Source organism: Suricata suricatta, chromosome 9 (assembly GCF_006229205.1).
Source record: "Suricata suricatta isolate VVHF042 chromosome 9, meerkat_22Aug2017_6uvM2_HiC, whole genome shotgun sequence".
Taxonomy (NCBI): Eukaryota; Metazoa; Chordata; class Mammalia; order Carnivora; family Herpestidae; genus Suricata; species Suricata suricatta.
Window position 1 is genome coordinate 87,823,365 of NC_043708.1, and position 20,523 is coordinate 87,843,887.

Here is a 20,523-nt window from a genome sequence, read left to right on the forward strand (position 1 = left end):
AATACCCTATAACTTCCTTCTATTTGATTTTTCTAAAACAAATCAGATGCAGTATTTTCATCTGAGGAATTACTTTCACACACGACTGTCCATGTTACACACTAACAATTTTAATCGTGTATCATCTTCAATAAGACCACAGAATGATACTACCTAATTGAAAGAGTTATCTTTATTACTCTGGATATAGATTATCTCCAGGTCAATAAAAATACTTCAAGTTGTAAAGAGAGATGGTTTTAAAAGGACCCTCCAAAATTATGCCAAACGCAGTGTAAAGGCCAAGAGTCCATAATGCATTCCTCATCACTACCATGTAGTGGGACTGAACTCAAATACAATATAATTTATCCAGTAATAATAGTAATTGACCTAGAGCTACATGCTAAAATAGGCATTGTTGCTTTATCAGCCAATAACTGAATTTAGATGAGCTTATAAAAATAGAAACGGAAAATAATTTCTCTCATACCAATCTCTGCTCTTTGTTCTTACATACTTTATATTCAACATCTGCTACTGAATCGTTGCTTTCTAACTCAGAATAAAAAAAATATTTATACAACTTTGGATAAAAGTGATGATTGCTGTTTAAAAAGTTCATGAGTATTTTTACTGCGTATTTTCATGAATATCTTTGCAGTGTTGTACCAAATAAACCTCCCAAACTTTCACCACAACACGAGAAACAATGAGAAAATGGCTATGAATGTAGAGACAAGACAACCAAGAAAAACCAAAGTTCAGGGGCCTTGGGGGAAATACTCAAGAATATCATGCATCTAAATGTATCTCGATATCAAATTTGCATTTATAGGTAAGGAAATCAAGTAGAGCACTTCTTTTAATTGGGAGCAGCAGTAAGGATTACACTTAAACATAAAACCCACATTCAGATTAAAGCATTATGTGTGTGAATTTAGGCACATCCTTGACCTTCTAGCCTTGGCGTTTCCATATGGAAAAGTGAGGAAGGTTACAGACACAGCAGTGGGCTGTACTGAGTATTGGATATACCACATATGTGAAAGCCAAGTTCCTCAGCAATAGATATTTCTAGTGAATTTTGGATACGACGCTTGTTTGCCACTTCAGCCCCCAGTAGATTCTCACAGATCTTTAAAAGTATTCTTCTTCATTCTAAATTTTTTTCTTTCCATGTAGATGTTTCATTTGGAGTCACTTCTCTACTTTGCTAGGATAACAATGAGCTCAATGCTAATTCTTATGGAAAATTCTCCTCCTTTTATCTTGATGCCAACTGGTACTTATGCATATGCTCACTAGTGAGTCCTGCAGGCCACGGGCAAGAATTATTGAATAACATGCATAGAATTAGAGCCACTGCCTTGTCATCATAGGACCCTCCCCAGCGACAATCCAGAAACCCCCTTAAAGCTCAGCACAATTCATGAAGTAGCTGTATAAACGCAACGTGTACTTAAATCAATACCAGTGTTAGCCGCCAGAACCGAGTTCTACTAATTTGTTGAAAAAAATACCTCTTTCACACTGGGGTCCAGTAAAGCCGTAAGTGCAGGCACATCGATTTGGGGCCACACACCTGCCTCCATTGAGACAGCCACTTTCACAAACAGCTGTAAGACAAGGAGAGAGAAGCCAAGAGCCATTACCTGAAAGTAGATGCCATCAAGTAACGTCACCCCCTGGAAGGACAACAATAAAAAAAAAATCTCAACAATCATCCTGCTGTTCATTGTAAACGGTTACTCTACCGTTCGGTTCTGTAGATGTTCCCCAGTTACCTCAGGCTACTGGCCGGAATAGGTGGGTTTGTACCTGTGTTCATGCTGATGCTTTCATTCTGCAAAGTATCTGAACAATGCTTACAGGTCTGCCTCTAAAATGGTGGTTTATAAGAGATGTTCCTGAATGAGAACTGCATTGTAGCAAGCTCTTTTGCTTATCATTTGTACTTAATTCCCAGAGGGTTCCCATGAGGGAAAACATTGGTCTCTGTCACCATTACAGAAATGCAGCATGTTAAATCACACAATTAACTGCAAACAACAAAACATTAATTCTGACCATATTTATGCACCACAATGGAGACCGAACTTAATGTTATAACAGAATCCATTGATGAGATAAGTCCAGTGATGCTGGAGGGAGGAACATTTTACTTGCCAGAAAAGGCATTAAAGTAAGGACTCAGAGCTCATGTGCTGAACAATTCATCTCTGTACAATATCCTGCAACTCTTTAATGCATGGCCTCTTTCTAGGCATCTTTATCCACAGGTGGTAAGCTCTTCTGAACCAAATTTGCCAGTACCACCCACTCTTAAAGCCCAGCCCAAATCGCATTCTTCCATGAGGCTTCCCTAAACACCTCCTTTTGAATGAATTCCTCCTTCATATACTTCCTTCACAACAGGTCCATATCCTTGTGGTAGTCATGGAGCTGAGCCACTCAGATTTCCCTCCAAGAAAACCTACTGTAAGGAGCTTAGCTGGCCAATAGCCTCCAGCTGCCCCACCTTTAGAGCTGCCTTATGTTCACATAAAGGACACATATCTCCTGGTTGCCACCACCCAACAACTTAATTTAGTGCAGTACCAGAAATTGGGCATTTCTGCCCATCATAGAACTCTGCTGACAGGCAATCTTTGCTTTGGGCTCCCCATCAGCCTGGACCAGGCTTCTTAGAGCTGCATTATAGTCTAAGGCACTTTCTATACAATCCCACTCCCCTTGCACAGGGCTCAGACCTGTGCAGAGGTCCGAAGGCCCTCCCCGCTTACTCGAGCTTCCCTTCCCCCCTTTATTCTTCACAGGCCTTTTCCACAATAAATCTCTTATATATCCAATTCTGTCCTGGCATCCACTCAGATCAGGGGACATGAACTGACATAACCCCTTATGGCCAAAATAATAGCAAGAGTTCATTTCTCATCATAAAATTAGATTTGGCTCTTAATTTAAGGCCAGGAGGGCAAAAGATTTTCAGCAGAAAAGAAATCTGGGGGTGGCCTAAGCCAACCATCTCATTTGACAGATTATGCAAGTGAGGTCTAGGAAAGGTTTTCTAGCTTTGCACGTGTTCACTGTGAGCCTGTTGTGTGCTAGACTTTGGACCCAACTCCCTTAAGGAGCACCAAAGGCAGCAGGAAGATGCAGCAGCTCTTTATGACTCCCTTACCAAAAATAAGGGAAGCTTTTGACTCCACCCCCATCACACAATCCCTGTAGCAACAGCCTGGTACTAGTCTTCCCCGGCTTCCGGTTTCCTCCCCCTGCAGTTACACCTCTACACTGGCCATAGAGACCTTGCTCATTGTAAACCATTTTAAGTGATGTGTACAAGGCCAGCATTTCATAGCATTAAATGCACAGGCCATGAAGTCAGACTGCTTGGGTTCAAATCCCAACTTTGCCACTTCCTCCCCATATAACTTTAAATAAGTTACTGGCATCACTGCGCCCCAGTTTCCTCATCTGTTATAGGTGACAGAGGCCTCTAACTCAGGATGCTGCTGCTTTATTCACTGAGATAATACATGTGAAGAGTTTGAAACTTTTCCTAGCATATAGTAAGCATAGCGTAAACAATTCAACAGACAAATGTTCTTGGTGGTTGCTATCTCACTCTTCTCCCCTGACTCCATTTTGGATGAAGATATGATGCATCAAAGCACTCAAAACTGGGCCCATGACTTCCATTTTATCTCCCTTCCCATCAACCCCATCAGCACTTAAGCTCTAGCAAGACCAAAACAGGTGCTGTGTCTGACTTCTCAGGCTCTGGCACATTCTTGGGCTTTGGCCCATGCTGTGCCAGCTGCACAGAAGGCCCATCTCCCATTATCTGACAAGTGAACTCCACCCCATCCCTCAAAACTCAGCAAAAGGGGCTCCCACACTGGGAGCTGTCCTGTGTCTCCTCTCTCCGTGCTACTGTTGTGGGCTACACAAAACTCAGTCATTATTCTTACTATGCTGTGGTGCACAGACAGTCACAAGGGCATCATATAAATGTTGATTTATAACAACATTATTCATCATAGCAAATATATACACAATGGCATAACTGGAAACAATATGAATAAATGTTCATCATTAAATATTCATTAAATAAACAACAGAACATCTATATAATGGAGTATTCTGCAACCATTAAAACATTTTAAATTGTTTAATAACATGGAATCTACTTCTAATAAAATATTAAGTAAAAAAGTAGCCTGAAAATTATGCATACAATGAGATCTCATGTACATTTAAAGACTAGAAGGTAATATCTGGAATGATGAGATTATGGAGAATTTTATTATTTTGTATTTTTGAGCTTTTCCAAATTTTCTGCAGAGCACATATATTGATCTTAGTGTAATTAAAAATGAGCTTCTTAAAGGAAATTTCCTCTTCTGCAAAGTACAGAACTGATTGAGAGCAGACACACAACAAACTGTTGATGAATGAACCAATAAGCTGAATATCATGTGCTAAGTATTACAGTAGCAGAATCTAGATCAGGAAACTAGAGATGCAGATACCATTAATCAGAAGAAAGGACATGTTTTGGGGAGAAAGAGGAGGTTGAGTTTTGACATACTTTAAGATGCTTCATGAAAATCGAGGTGGAAATATTCAGTGATCCAATAGAAGGTATACATCTGGAACCCACATGAATTCTGGACCTTGGGTGCTGATTATACATTAAAGGGATAAGGTAAGTTGAATGCTTAAGGTAAATAAGAAGAAATTGAGTCAAATCAGCATTCCCAACATTCTAATCAGAATTCCGGTGCAAAGTGCATTAGAGAAGTGATCATACCTAAGATTCATTGGACATCTGTAAAAATGCCACATCCCAGGTAATCAAAATCCATTTGCACTTATCTCTGTATTCTTTTTATATACATATCTTTCTACACATTTGTCTACATAGTTTAGCATCTAGAATACTTATAAATATGGTTGACTTACGTTGTCCACAGTGAGTCCCTATGTATCCTTTCTGGCATAGACAGTGATCGTCGCTACAGCTGCCTCCATTCATACAGCGAATATTACAGTGTTGGACTTGAAAAGGAAAAAAAAATGACTTACTTTTTGTAGTTTAAGTACATAGATTGCAACACTTGACAGGAATTGAATTGTAGGGATTTGGAGAGAAAATAAAATGGTTTATCAAGATTCACATATTTGTACAGAAAACCTAATTGACAACACTAAATGTGTTATTTTGTGTGTGTAATCAGTTACAGTGCATTTGTTTCTTTGATATTTACTTTAATAATGCTAAATGACTCTCTAATTTAGCAGAGCTTCCCATTCAGTGTCATTTCTGTAATTTCTATCAACAAGAAAATAGTACCTTGAGTAACTGTAGGGGACAAGATTGCAATAATTACAACAACAATAATTTTCCTGTTCAAAGATTTAGAGTCCCACTGTACGTGGCCAGGAAAATGGTCTGAGTGACAAATTCCAAGGAATTTTGTTAAAAGAAATTTTGAAGAAAAAAATACCTACAACAGCATTTATTAACAGAGGTGGCTGGCCTTGGCTCAGAAAGAACTGCTTGTTTAAACTATAAATTCAAACTTAATGAGATCCACAAAATCTGAAATCCACTCTTCATCACATTGTGACCTACAGAAGTATGACTTTGGGACTCAGGGCAGAAGGACCATGATGGCAGCCTTGGACTTGAGAAGAAACACTGGAAGATACTGGAGTGAAAGACACGTGTGAGGGAGAACAGTGCGGCGTGTGCTCTCCTCTCTCTAGTGGTGAGGCTGTCTCCAGTAGAGTAATTTAGGACACTAACACCACTTTCAAAATCCCATGCTGTGCCTTAGTCCTATGCAATCAGTAACTATTCTACTTGGAGAAGACTAAAGGCTTGACTGAATCCGTCATTAGTCCTTGTTGACACTTCCCTATACAAGGAGGCCAGGATTGGGCACTGGAACTTGGGCTTACCCCCTCCCTTATCCTCCAAGCTGTGGGAGAAAACTCCCACAGCAAAAGGCTCCACAATTTTACATAGGAAGGAGAGAACCCCTCCTTCTGTGCAAGAGCAGAAACCAGATGCTCAGCCTTGCTCTTAAGTTCAGTTTTCCTGAAGCTTAGGGGCCAAATCTAGGAGTAGAAAGATGTTCCTAGGAGCCACCTTCCTTGGTAACCCTGGTTAGGAGGCTTACTGCTGTATCAAAGAGTGGCTGTGGACTTCAGGACAAAGGGCCATGTTCATAAGCAGCTACCCAAATATCAGCATGACAATGGGGGAAAAGATGCCAGAACGGAGTATTTACTATGCCCTCATAGAGGACCAAAGAATTAATGAAGTCAAGTTGAAAGTGATATGCCTTCTCAAGAACATGTCACACACTTACTAGCACCATCAGAGGCTCCCTACGTCTAGACTGGTAAGAACTTCCTCCATCTCTCAGCAATCACAGCCCTCTTCAGCATAGCCATGGCCTTTCAGGGATCCTCTACATACTCTTAGTATGTCCTATGACTCAGTCCCTGATCTACTTATCATTCATTCATTCACTCTACAAATATTTCTCAGCATCTACTATATGCCATACAAAATGCTAAACACGTTGTTCTAATCTCTTGGTGGAATCTCCTGTTTATCTGGTCTCATTGTCTCTTTGCCCCTAATCCTTAATCCCCAACATACAACACACACAGCTCTTAACCAAATCCTGAAACCCTACCTATGTCTAAGACCCACTGTAAATGTATCTTCTTTTCTGATTTCTGTTCTCTCCTCCTTCTCCTGCTTGATATGAGCCCTTTTACTCAGACTCCAGAGTACTTAATGCTTCTCTTCTGAAATGTCTAAATGTCCATTTGTCTAAAAGCTTCTTTAGAGTGGGAAACACCATGATTATTGATTATATTCTTTAAATGCAAGAGCAGCATCTTGCCTACTCACAGGTGTGATATAAAGCTTTACTAAGGTTATTTCTATTTAACTCACCATTAGATAATGACATTAAAAGCTATCCACAAAGACTAAGACTGAGAAGTTGTCAATTATGTCCTAAGCTACTGTACAGTTCTAAATAGGTTGCTATTAAAAATATGTAATCTTCATTTCTCCATGTATAAAGGGAGAAATAACTCCTGGGTTGGCACACTGTTCTAGAAGTCAAGCAACCCAGAAAACTGACTAAAACAGTTATTTTAGGCTCCTTTGATTCAATTAGAGTGTCTCAGGCAAAATGTTTTTGAATTAAAGAACTATCTACAAATATACAGAAGAAATCATTTGGTGAAAAGTTGGGTAATATTCTAAGTAGGTCAAGAAAAGGTGTATAGTTGCTTTAAAAACTGAAGTTAAACTTAGTTTCATCCTATCTTAGAAAAACAGCAAGGATTGGGAAAAGCACAGGAAATGATGTCATTTGTCAAGCAGCATAGGAACTCAACCCACAAACTGATTTCAATTAAAGTGGTTCATGCCAAGAGCTAATTTCCATTCCCACATGAGCAACAAAGCCATTTAGCTACTTTGAGATAAAAAGCTAACGTAGTTCAAATAGTGACTTTACATTATTCAAATTGAAAAATAGAATTCATTCTTTCAGGAAAAATGATTAAGTTTACATTTAAATGCAATGTAATAAGTCTCCCTGACTCACTTTTATATTTTTCTACCCTGTCTTTCAGGTAAACCTTTTCCAGCATAAAATATTATGTCTCTTTTAAAAAGTAAAACCCCTTGGCCAGACTCATGAAATTAATAAGGCATAGTTAGTCCAGTGGTCCCCATAAACCAAGGAACTATGAATCTTTGGGTTAAGGGAATAAGCTTATCAAAAAATAATTGGATCTTTACCATCTGCTTTGCCACAAACATGTTTGAGTCTTAGATCTTCAGGGGGAAAGCTTATTTCTTTAAAAGCGAGAGCAATCATTCAGGATTTCTGTGGGGGAAATAAAGGAACTAGATACGTAACTTCACTACAGCGGGAACAATTTAGGGAACATATATACATAAATTAATTTCATTTCTTTATCGAGTCCTGCCGTTGATGCAGGACTAAATTTATACTGGTTTGAACAAGCATCCCATATGTCTGGCAGTTATGAGACCAAGTTGTAGATCTCTAGAAAAAGCCAGGGTTCCACATAAATCTATAAGATTGTTCTAAAATATTACATGCTCTAAATACCTCAAGTCAGAATATATTCCTACACTCAATCTGTGTGAAGATTTTACCAGAAACTGAAAATACTAGGGGGTTCAAGTGTCAGTGTCCAAGCTGCCATATGCAGTTAACCTTGAAAGCCCTAAGATGCAATGAGGACTTCCCACTGAAAATGGGCAGACAAGGGGCACCCAGATAGCTCAGCTGGTTTTTGACTAGTGGTTTTGGGTCAGGTCACAATCTCATGCTTCCTGAGGCTGAGCCCCACATTGGGCTCTGCTGACAGCATGGAGCCTGCTTGGGATTCTCGCTCACCTCTCTCCTGACTCGTGCTCACTCTCACATGTTTGTGCTCTCTCGCTCTCAAAATAAATAGACTCTTTTAAAAAAGAAAATGAGCAGACTGCCTCAGTTTCAGTTAAGGCTCAACATCCTAGAACTAACAGAAACTTTTGCCATTTACTTGTAACTATATAGGATCCTAAATAGATTTGGGGTTTTTTTTCTAGATTCAGTCAATCATTCTGCTAATTCAATAAATACTTGTTGAATGACTTCTATCTGCCAGGGATCAGAAAGAATTGAAGAAACTCCCTTTAGGGGACGGCCCAGTAAAAATTAGTTCATGAAATAACCAACCAGAGAAGACTATGAGCAAGCTGTGGGAATCAGAGAGGTACAGGACTAAGATGACCATTTTCTTTGGGAAGCATCAGGCTGGGACTGATGCCATGGTCCTCCCATTGTCTTGGCAGGCACAGGGACAGAAAGAACATTGAGAGCGATTTGCAAATAAGCATCTAATATGGCAGACACATGATCTTAATTTAGGCACTAGGAAAACACCGACAAATGAGAGAGCAAGACTAACTCCTGCACTTTCCACCTGAGACAGGTCCACAGCGGCAGCCAGAGTCACTGCAGGACAAAAATATTTTTCACCAGGGAGATCTAAGCAATGACGTTTTCCTTACATGCATAAATGTCCTGTGGTGCCTAAAGACACACCATTTAGAAGACCAACTTCACTAAAGTATCTAAAACAAGAGCAAAAACAAAATAGAACAAACAAAACCCTAGCAGAGTTGGGAAAGGTTCCAAGACATGTTAAATGGTAGTAGTGATAAAGGCACGTTCATAGAGAACAGACTAAAAGCAAAGGACTCAACTATTTCTGAAGTCTGAGCAGGTTCTACACACTGCTCTCCTCCCTGTTCATACAAATTCCACACTTCCCTGAGAAAACTTTCCAAGGACCACTTCTTCTAGATTAGCTATAGCACCACCTTCCTACGCTGAGTGTCCTTATACTTTTCAGCATGTGGTTGGCCTATACCTGTTCAAACTTGCTAACACACTGCTTTAGAATTATTCCCCTGGCCGCCTTCTACCCTGACAGCTTGGATTTGTGTTGGGAAAACAGTACCCCCAACTGAAGTAAACTGAATATGATAAAAAAATTTCAAAGTATAAGGGGTCCCACATAGGAAAGATGTCAATACTCTCCAAACTGATTTACAGACTTCCTGTAATTTTTGTCAAAATCCTAGAAAGATTTCTTTTTGTAGGTATAGACAAGATTAACCTAAAATTTAGATGGAAAGGCAAAGGAATTTGAATAGCTAAAATGATTTCAAAAAAGAAAAATAAAATGAAAGGAATTAGTCTACTCCATTTTCAAGACTTATCACATAGCTGCAGCAATCAAGACTGTATGGCATTGGAGAAGAGATAGATATATGGATAAATAAAATTAAACAAAGACCCAGATATAGACCTATACAAATACAATTTTTGACAAAAGCGCAAAAGCAATTAAATGTGTGAAGAATAGTCTTTTCAAAAAGAGATGGTACTCAAACAATTGATACCTACAGGTATCAAAGGAAACTAGACTTCAACCTCAGTCCCCATATTAAAAAAAAAAAAGGTATCTTAGGGAGCTTGAGTGGCTCAGTCAGTTGGGCATCTGACTCTTGATCTCAGCTCAGGTCGTGATTTCAGGGCTGTGAGTTCAAGCCCCGCACTGGGCTCCATACTGAACTAGAAAAGGGCAACAGGAGGCATCCTTGCAGTAAGAGATCTCTTCCATGCCCTGATGGTTTCAATGACAGTATCCTGGCTGTGATGTCATACTACAGTTGCACAGGATGCTAACTTGGGGAAGACTGTGTGAAGGGTACCCAGGATCTCTCCATATTTCCTTATAATGGAATAGGAATCTATATCTCAAAAAAGAAGTTTAGTTTTTAAAATCCTTTTAAAAACCATAAACAATAAAGCAGGATGAACATAAAAGTGATCCCCAAATTCTTAAATATAAAATTCAGGAAACAATTTTTGTAATAATATATGTTATTGAAGAAGATAATAGTCTATTTTATATTACTTATATTAAGATTTTTTTTAATTTTTGTAAATAATCTCTACACCTCATGTAGCATTCAAGCTTACAATCCTGAGGTCAAGAGTCACATGTGCTACCAACTGAGCCACCCAGGTGCCCCTATATTATATATACACTTAAAGAAGAGCTTGAGGGGCACCTGGGTGGCTCAATCATTTCAGCGTCTGACTCTTGATTTCAGCTCAGGTCATGCTCTCATGATCTCATGGTCTCATTAAATAGAGCCCCGTGTGGAGCTCCCACACTGAACGTGGGGCCTGCTTACAATTCATGGTCTCCTCCTCTCTCCTCCTCTCTCCTCCTCTCTCCTCCTCTCTCCTCCTCTCTCCTCCCCCACTTCTGTACTTGCGCACTCGCTCTTGCTCTCTCAAAATAAATAAACAAACATTAAAAAGATGACAACCTTGAATAAATTCATGATTCAGTCCGCCATGACCTAATTATGAGAATTAGGACAACTCAGGGTCCATCATAAGTCTCAGAGACTGATAGAGTCAAGACAGTCCCAATAGAACTAGAAAACCCATTTTTCTGACTCTGGCTAGCCAATCTTCTCTTTTGCCCTGGTGCCCTCTGACCAACTGCACAAGTTCCAATAGATTAAGAGAAGCCCTATCTTCTTAGTGGCCAAAGGACTTTTTGGACAGCAGTTTGGACTTTCTGGAAATGCAGTTTCTCCTTCAGGGCACTAAGAGGTCATTTCCTACTCTCAGAGTCCCAGCACATTCAAGCAGAAAATAACCTGGATGAACAATACTCTTTTCATTTTCCGATGAGAAAATTAAAGCCTCAGTGTCCCCCGAAGTTTTCCAGACCTCCTTAACCCCTATCACATAGCAAGTGTAAAATTTCTCACAGGAAATATTGGTGAAATAAATGATCTAAATTTGCCCCCTTTGGGTAGAATCATAGGTAGTGAATACGAACATTTCGCTCTGTCAAGTTATCCTTCTACTAGTAGGAAAGTTAGTAGTGTGATCTCTCCACATTTATTGTCAACCACACTGCAGGCAGGAAGTTCTATAGGCTAGCACAGCTGCTTCCTAGAATATCACTTCAAAAGATCAGAAATGAATTCTGAGTATCCCAGCTACCCTTCATTTAAAACATTCCACCATGTTTGATTTTGCAAGATGTTTAGACAATGTTAGCATAGGTAGAGTTCACGTCAATGATTTAAGCTCCAAGTATCTTGATGAAACCAGACTGCCCTCTTCATACCACTCTCATCCACAATGTATTCAGGGATTTTGTCCAATGTGCAGGTATCATAGGTGGACCCACACTTCTTCAAAGAGTACTACACACAAGTCTTGGAATCCAGTTCTCTCAGCTAAATCTGGCCCACAGGACCTACCACTACACTTCTCCTATCTTGAGGCAAGCTTGAAATCTACCAGGACCAATTTGTCAACATCGTATCTCTGTATCTCATGATTTTTACTTGACAGAGAAATCATTAGCAGCTCACACTATCCTACTGAAGACATTTCCAGCTGGATACCTAGTTTTGGCATCCAGCTATATTTTCTCCTGGCCAGAGAAGTATGCTGTTGGTGGTTGGTTCTAGGGCCCACTTGAGCGATAGGGTCTGTCCTAGCTTGATATCTAGACCCCTTCCCCATCTCTTAGGCAGTTCATGGTGGCAGTCTGATGGAGATCAAGATGTCCAACATGTTCCTGTAAATGCCACCTCTTTGTATTTCCTTCATCTCAGGTGCCTTGATTTGTAGAACGAATCTGCTATTGCTTGGAAGATGCACCTTTAAATCCAAGCTTAGATCAAATAAGAATAGGCTATTCTCAATGCGATAAGCAAATGCCTCCTATCCCATGGGAAGTTTCTCTCCCAATGTCCAACTGGATATCTTTACTAATAGGGTGTCTTTGTGTGTGTTCCACCAGAAGCATATTAGGAGACAATAATTTAAAGGCAAGTAGTCTGTTTTATAAATAACATCAGGAAACACTAGTAGGAAAGTGGGGAAGTGGGACAAGGAGAAGAAGGAAGATGATAAATACATGATGGAGCCTATTACCACTGTGGGCACCTGGCGCCCAATCCATTAGGGAAACCCAAGAGGCAGTGGAGAACACACTTCCTAGGTCTGCAGATTGAGAGGCAAGGAACCTGGGGCACTTATCCAACACTCTCTGTCACGGGCTAGCAATTGCTTCTAAGGCCACTCACTCTCCAGCACTTCCAGCTTGCTCTCATGCAGACCTGGCATGCTCCCTGCCAGAAAAATTTTAATAAGCTATAAGGTAGCGTTACCTGTGTTCATCCATGAATGCAAAGATATCTGAGTGGCCACCAAGAAGGTCTATTAGGACTACCTGCCCTATGCTGTTAATTGGCTCATGAAAGCCAGGGCTAAATATTAGGAGTCTTAATAGGTAATGGACCTTGACCACACTAAAATCTCCACTTGAAATAAACAAAAGAGAATGTTCTTATTCCACAATATTTTTTCTGAAAACCTTGTCAAAAACAGAACACACTCTAAGGGGAATGCATTTCCTCAGGGAAAAAGTGGGAAATGGAAAAAAAACCAAGTTTTGAGGCACCTGGGTGGCTCAGTCAGTTAAGCTTCTGGCTTCAGTTCAGGTCATGATATCACCATTCATGACTTCGAGCCCTGCTTAGATCCTGGAGCCTGTTTCGGATTCTGTGTCTCCTTCTCTCTCTGCCCCTCCGCAACTCATGCTTTCTTTTTCTCAAAAATAAACATTAAAAAAATTTTAGGAGCACCTGGGTGGCTCAGTCAGTTAAGCATCTGACTCTCGATTTCTGCTCAGGTCATGATCTCACAGCTTGTGAGTTTGAGTGTTGGGCTCTGTACTGATGGTGCAGAGGTTGCTTGGGATTTTCTCTCTCTCCCTCTCTCTGCACCTCCCCCCACTTGTGCTCACTCTTAAACTTAAAAAAAGAATAAAAAGAAAACAAAAAAAAGTCTAATAAAAACAATAGAACTAGCAAGGAAAGGCTCTGAAAAGTGAACTACAGGTATCATTTGACATCACAGGATGAATGGTAAAATTCTGAAAGAGAAAATATATTTGTGCTTAAGGAAAAATCACTCCCAAAAGTGCCATAATGACTTTTTATATCTTTTTCTTATAAAAGTAGGGGTCTTCAGTTTTTCAAAAAGTGTTTAATCAGACTCATATTTCAGTACCACTAGGAAAAATGCCTAGTTTTCTTGAGCCAAAAGTGTTCATTAAACAATCAGTCCACTGAGCATCTTTTATGGTGTTTACATTGGAGACACAAAGATAAATAAGGTGATACCTACACATGAGAACATAATCTTCATATTATTCATAGTAACTAAGTCCCATAGGTAATTTCCTTAAAAAGAGTGAAGAAGGAAAATGGGAGGCCAGACCGAGGAAAGCCATTCCAAGTATTTTGGGCAGAACAGAGAAGGCAGATGTTCTAGTGAAAAAAAATATATTGCAGGCAAGAGAAAAGCCAAAAGCAAATTTAGGAGAAAATAGGGCATAACCACATAAAATAATATTATATATAATAACATGTTATACTCACTGGATCTGGAGCCACAGGAAGGAGATATCTGACCAGATGGGCAAGTGCACATATTTGGCCTAGAACAAAATCCATCTCCACAGGAATGCCGGCAAATGGCTGTCAATAAAACCAGAAGACTATAAGCTCTGCGGGCTTGCGAGCGCGGTGCTTTATAGGAGCCCAACCCTCAAATGAGGAAACCTGGGCTCTCAGCTTCCTCATTAAGTCTGCCATCATGACCCATGTGACCTTACGCCACAGGTTTATTCACTTGCAAAACAAATCTGTTGAACCAAATAAGCTTTGGATGTAAAATGCTGCAACTTCCTTCTTTAGATCGGTGGTTCTCAACCTTTCTCTTACTCTGCACAGTACCAAGCTAGCAAAAGCCCCCAGCATCCTACTTAAGGAAAACAAAACAAACAAAAGTCTTGCATTTAAACATTTTTATGCCTACAAGTATTTTGTTTTTATATTAACTTTACGACTTAATGATAGAAGAGTTGCAGCAGTATTCTTGGGAATTCTTGGGAGCCTATTTCATTATAAATGCTTACTGCTTAAAAATTTCCATAAAAATACTGTGTCCTGCTAAGACTAATTCTCTACACCGGACCCTGCCCACTGAGCAGCTTGTATTTTACATTGAAGTCCTGTTCTCAATTACATCAACAGTCTGAGATAAGGGGTTGGGAACCTACTACAATAGCACTGATTCCACTGTCAAGAAGCTGTTCGTCTTTTAGGGAAATAGTAACACTTTCATGACACTGAGGGACTGATACGCTGGCACCAAATGCTCTGCTGGTGGCCAAAAAATAAGTCTGAACGGCAAATGTTTTATATTTACTAGCAGAATAAGACTTGGTCACTACCTTTCATACTCATAGACATTATCCCCTCCTCAAATTCCTGCATAACCTTGCAAGAGGCAAACTGCAAAGATGTGCAAGGCTACAAATAATATACCTGATAGAAAATGCATTCAAACATCAAAAGAGCTTAGGATGGAGACTGAAAACTATTAAGAAGATCCTATAAACATTTATTTGAATACCTGAAGATAGCATTTCTCATAGATTCTACAGAACACAAGGGAGGGGCATGTGGGTGGCTAGTCAGTTAAACATTCAACTCCTGATTTCAGCTCAGGTCATGATCTCACAGTTTGTGAGATTAATCCCCGACTCTGGCTCCACGCTGAATGTGGAGCCTGCTTGGGATCCTTGCTCTAGCTCGCTCGCTCGCTCGCTCTCTCTCTCTCTCTCTCTCTCCCTGCCCTTCCCCACTTGTACACATTTGCTCATGTGCATGAGCTCTCTCTCACAAAATAAATAAACATTTAAGAAAGGAACACAAGAGAAAGGATTACATTGTCAAGTTCATTTAGAAAATGTGAAATACCATTATGTATGTCTCTTAGTGATTCAGTTTTGATCCTTAAATAAAGTACAATATGCCAACTGAACAAGATGGTTTTGGTCAAAATCAAGAACTGGGATAGAGACGAACTTTTCAGGTCACCAAGAGAATACTGCTTGAAATATTCTGTTCTGCACAGACCACTGTAGGTCAAGAGAGAAAGTGGATTCAATGATTCCTTAGTGTCCTTTCAGCTCCAACTGTCCCCACTGTCCTGACATAATTTTCTGAAAACTGGAAATTTCTCCATACATATGATGACAGTAAAAGCTCATAGAGGACACATGCCATAACTGATTTGACTTATATCTCCTTTGAATAGCATCTTTTCTGGCATGTTGTTTGTCACTCAACATTTGCGGTATGTGATGAGAATCTGGACATTTGCTGTGGCAGCAGAGTCAATGGGAGAATCTCTGGTGCCATCTGAGTTCTTCCCTAGTCTTTCTACTCATCTTCATCTGACGCTCTAGCCACTTCCTTTCCTCTCTAAGAGTTAGGTCTATCTTTGGCCTCGACCACCCAAATTCACTGTACGATGTTTGAGTAGGCTTGTGGGTGGCCACGCAAGGCAGAAATTACAATAAGGAAAGCAGCAATGTATCCTGTTTTCAAAATCCCATCCAAGTGATTAGGAAGTCTATGAAGCCAGGCAGCAGTACCCTTGATCAAATTATCCCTGAGGCTCTATTCCCTGCATGACAGAAGTATTCCAGAGGAAGTCAGTGAATTAAAGGACAACAGTGGATTGACCAACTTAGTGTATTTCTCAATCTGGATTCAGAGGAAGTAGGAAAATCTTAGAGCTGGAAGGCGGTGCTATAAACATATTAATGGTATGCAATTACAAAGGAACGGTTCTAAGAATTACCATGCAACCAAAACAACAAAAGAAGAACATGAAGAATGACAGATTGTCTATTTACTTACGGACAATACACTGATTTCCACCAGGTAAGGTTTTCCATCCAGGGCAACAGTAAGCATTATAACGTGATCCACAGACATTAGGTCTAAAGCAAACAAAGAAACAAATCCAATCAGAAGAGTGCAATACTTAAAAAAAAAAAAAAACAGTATGTGACCACATAGAAGGGAAAACAAAATGTCTCTGAGTTACAAAAACAGGATGAATTTTTGTAGACAAAAAAAAAAAAAAAAAAAGGTAAACTCATAGGACCCAACACTGGCTTAGTAGTTTGGGACTCTTTAACATAATGATACCAATAAGGATATCCCTTAATATCACCTATGCATACATCAGAAAAATAAAAATGAGAGATACAAAATGCAGTGCATTCTATCATAATGTACAGATATAAAAATGTATGGAGTTATGGGGCACCTGGGTGGCTCAGTCGGTTAAGCAACAGACTTCGGCTCAGGTCATGATCGCACTGTTTGTGAGTTCAAGCCCCGTGTTGGGCTCTGTGCTGACAGCTGAGAGCCAAGAGCCTGCTTCAGATCTGTGTCTCCCTCTCTTTCTTTCTGCCCCTCCCCTGCTCACACTCTATCTCCTTCTCTCAAAAAATAAATAAAAATTAAAATTTTTTTAAAATGTGTGGAGTTATATGAGTCTAGTTTAAACAATAAAATTCCTACCATTTTAGGCAAGAAAGGTCATCATAAAATCTGCATAAAGAGTTTTAAATTTCTACTTATTGAAGCTGTGTATTTTTTTTATGGCCTAGCTCTCTCCTAAAATGTAAGCATATTCTTCCTTTCACCAGAATTACAGGAATGCAAACGCTGACATTAGTCAGAAAAAATAAAAGCCAAAAAATGTAAATATTTCTTTAGCCAAAGTTTGTAAACATAGTTGATACCAGAAGGCACAAGAAGATAAGTCAATGTAACTGTGGGTTTCTTGTTTACAGACATTCATCAGGTTTCTTGAAGCAAATCTTCCATTCAGAATCCAGATGATCACTATTTAACAACTTAAGGGAGCAAGTGGGTAAGGATCTAGTTAACTCTACGCTAGAAACTAAGACAGAGGACTGAACACCCAGAGACACAAAAGAAACCATTCATTTCATTAGGCGACATCTCAGCACCTAAATATTGATGCTACTTCCTAAAGTTGAGGGGCTGATGAATAAGGTCAAATGTTTTGTAATCAATTTCACAAACAGTACCCATCCAAAGGCTTGCTAGTATAAATCCTGCAGCCCCAAAAGAGTAAACCTTTAAAAACAACTGTGTACTACTGGGGGTGCCAGGGTGGCTTAGTCCATTAGGGGTCTGACTCTTGATTTCAGTTCAGGTCATGATCTCATGGTTTGTGGGTTCAAGCTCCGTATTATGCTCTGTGCTGACTGTGGAGCCTGCTTGGGATTCTCTCTCTGTCTCTTTCTCCCTCTCTCTCTCTTTCCCTTTGCCTATTTCCCCCCATGCACTCTTTCTCTCCCTCTCTCAAAGTAAATAAATAAGCCTGAAAAATTAAAAATAAGTTAAAATTTACTTCTGGTTGGAGTGCATTCACACATTCTCCCTCTGTACGCAGATCAGGTGTAAGAGCACAGAACCCACCTGTATCTTCTCTGAACTCACTACTTCAAGCACAAGCAGAACTGGGAACAAAGGTGAAGTCTTTGCCCTATCCTGAGCCTCTTTCACAGCCCCAGTGGACCTGGAACACTGCAGGGCAAAATGCACACTACAGACTGACTGATGCTGAGGCCAAAAAGAGAGGTAGGAAGAAAGATGGAGGAACCTAGGAAAGGGCCCTAAATACACACCCAACAGACCAGGGCTTCTCCCCAACTAGACATAAAATGATGGATGCACCTGATGCTGGAGCCTCTCTGAACCTCAGTTGACATATCTACACATTGGGGATAATAAAATGTCTGCCTTGGCCACATCATGTGGTGTGTGTGTGTGTGTGTGTGTGTGTGTGTGTGTGTGTGTGTCAAATGAAATAATGGACATAAACGCAATACAGCATTATCATCATAAGAGAATCATTTTCTGACCTAAATTAACTACTCAACCCAAGGAACTATAAGAGAAGAGAAAGTTTATCACAAATTCTAAGCCACTGGCTCTCCATTCTGTATCCCTCCTGTTACAAAGTAGTGCCCAGAACTTCCTGGGACAACTCAGAATCTTGGAAAAAAGAATGAGACAAGAAGTTAGGATAGGGGCTAGGGTGAGAGGAACAACCAAACCTTCCGAACTCCACAAATTTCTCTAGATTGACAATGATAATCCAAGCCAGAGTCAACCACCTCAAATCTTCCCCACTAACACTAACATGGTGAAAAGGCTAAGAAAAAGAGTCCAGGATCAGTCTTACAAAGCAAGATATTACAAAGATTTTCCAACGTTTTTGAAAAATCAGTACTATAAGCATTCCTCATTGTTTTTTCAATGTTTACAATCAACCTACAGACAAAACATAGATGATGTTACAATTTACAATGATTTCAAAACAAAATTTAAATGTTTAAACCTGCACCTGTAAAAGTAATGGTTCAGCTGTCAACCTGGGAAGAAACGTATGGAGAGAAATAGTGGTTGACCCAAGAGGCAGAGGTTTAAGTATATTATATAATGTTTTAAAATAACCAATAACTGAAAGTCATGCCGTGATTATTTAAACAGTGGGAAGGAAGAGAGAGAGAAAAGGTAGAGATATCTAAGTGAGCTATGTCCCCATCTTTCATGGCGTGGAGCCAACGATACTGTTTACATCTAGAAATAGAGGTACAAGCACCGTACATGGTGTCACCAAGGTAACATGAGAAGAACTAAAAGCAGACATGGTTAAAATTGGTTGCCCCAAGGGGTGAGGATCTGGGGAAATGAAGATAATTCTTTTGCCTTCTTACCTAATCCCCATTCATAACTCCTCACTAAAAAAAAAGTTTATTTACTTATTTTTGAGAGAAAGTGAGAGCTTGAACAGGAAAGGGACAGAGAGAGGGAGAGAGGGGAGAGAGAATTCCAAGCAGGCTCTACACACACAGCACAGAACCCCACAGGGGGTTCAAACTCAAGAACCCACAAGATCAGGACTGAGTCAGAGGCTTAGCCACAGAGGCACCCCGGTGCCCCAGTAAGTGCTTATTTTCTAAAGTACGTGTTATTACACTTTGATCATTCTCTTTTATTTGAACTAATAACTTTCCTTTAAAAGTATAAACACCTCTCATAAATGGGGTACTTTCTATTTCATTGCATGAACTGTTTCATTCATTCACATTTTCATTTCACTGCATTACTTAAACTTCCACATACTAATTGTGATTTTGTTTGCATGCTCTGATATTTTTTGGGTTTTAATAATTTTATCTTATAGTAATACATTATTCAATTTCAGTTGGTTCAACCAATATCCTCAATCAATGACTGTTTTAATCTTGTTGCCATTCATTCTTTAACACATTAAATACTACTAGGTACAATGGCTTCATGCTAAGTATTAGATTTAAGGGTTCCCCTCTGCTAACTTTGGTCTTGAGAATTCCAGGCTAACAGCACTCATTCGAACAAGCTGGGTGGTATTCATTCTACTCACACACAGAAAAAACAGCTCTAATTCTAGAAACAAATGAGTGTCTTATTTAAGTTGGAAAGCACTAAGACATGTAAAGTCTAAAGTAGACATGTTGGATTATTTCCATTATGAGAGATTTTATTCTAAAGTTTCACACAAAAGCATTAACAAAGAAGATAAATCTTTAATGGAGTTACTTTTTTGTGTAAATGAAAGTGCAGCATTCAAACCTTTTTCTTCCTTTTCACTTCCTCAACCACACCCACCTACCTGCTGCCAAAAAAGAAAATCAAGAGTTAAAGCTTAGTACAAGTGGCGGTAGCATTTGGAAAATTCAACGTAAAATTCAAAGAGAAAAGAACTTTAGGCTATGTGCTAAAGACACATTACTTTATTTCCTCCTCAAGGCAACCCTTTGAGGTAAGTTCTATTATTATTGTCTTAAACATTAAGGAAACTATGGCTTAGGAAGGTTAAACAAACCAGCCAGGGTCCCACAGCTCAGAAGTAAAGAATAGGG

At 39.6% G+C, this 20,523-nt stretch overlaps 1 protein-coding gene across 1 annotated transcript in view; it reads right to left on the reverse strand.

Moving 5' to 3' along the window:
* The window catches only part of FBN1 (fibrillin 1), a 230,897-nt gene that overhangs the window by 186,046 nt on the left and 24,328 nt on the right, over positions 1 to 20,523 (reverse strand). The window contains exons 2-5 of the mRNA XM_029952242.1: positions 16,430 to 16,512; positions 14,096 to 14,194; positions 4,951 to 5,046; positions 1,503 to 1,598 (exon numbers count right to left, since the gene is read on the reverse strand). Of these exons, the coding sequence (XP_029808102.1) occupies positions 1,503 to 1,598; positions 4,951 to 5,046; positions 14,096 to 14,194; positions 16,430 to 16,512 (374 nt within the window). The remainder of the gene's footprint in view (positions 1 to 1,502; positions 1,599 to 4,950; positions 5,047 to 14,095; positions 14,195 to 16,429; positions 16,513 to 20,523) is intronic.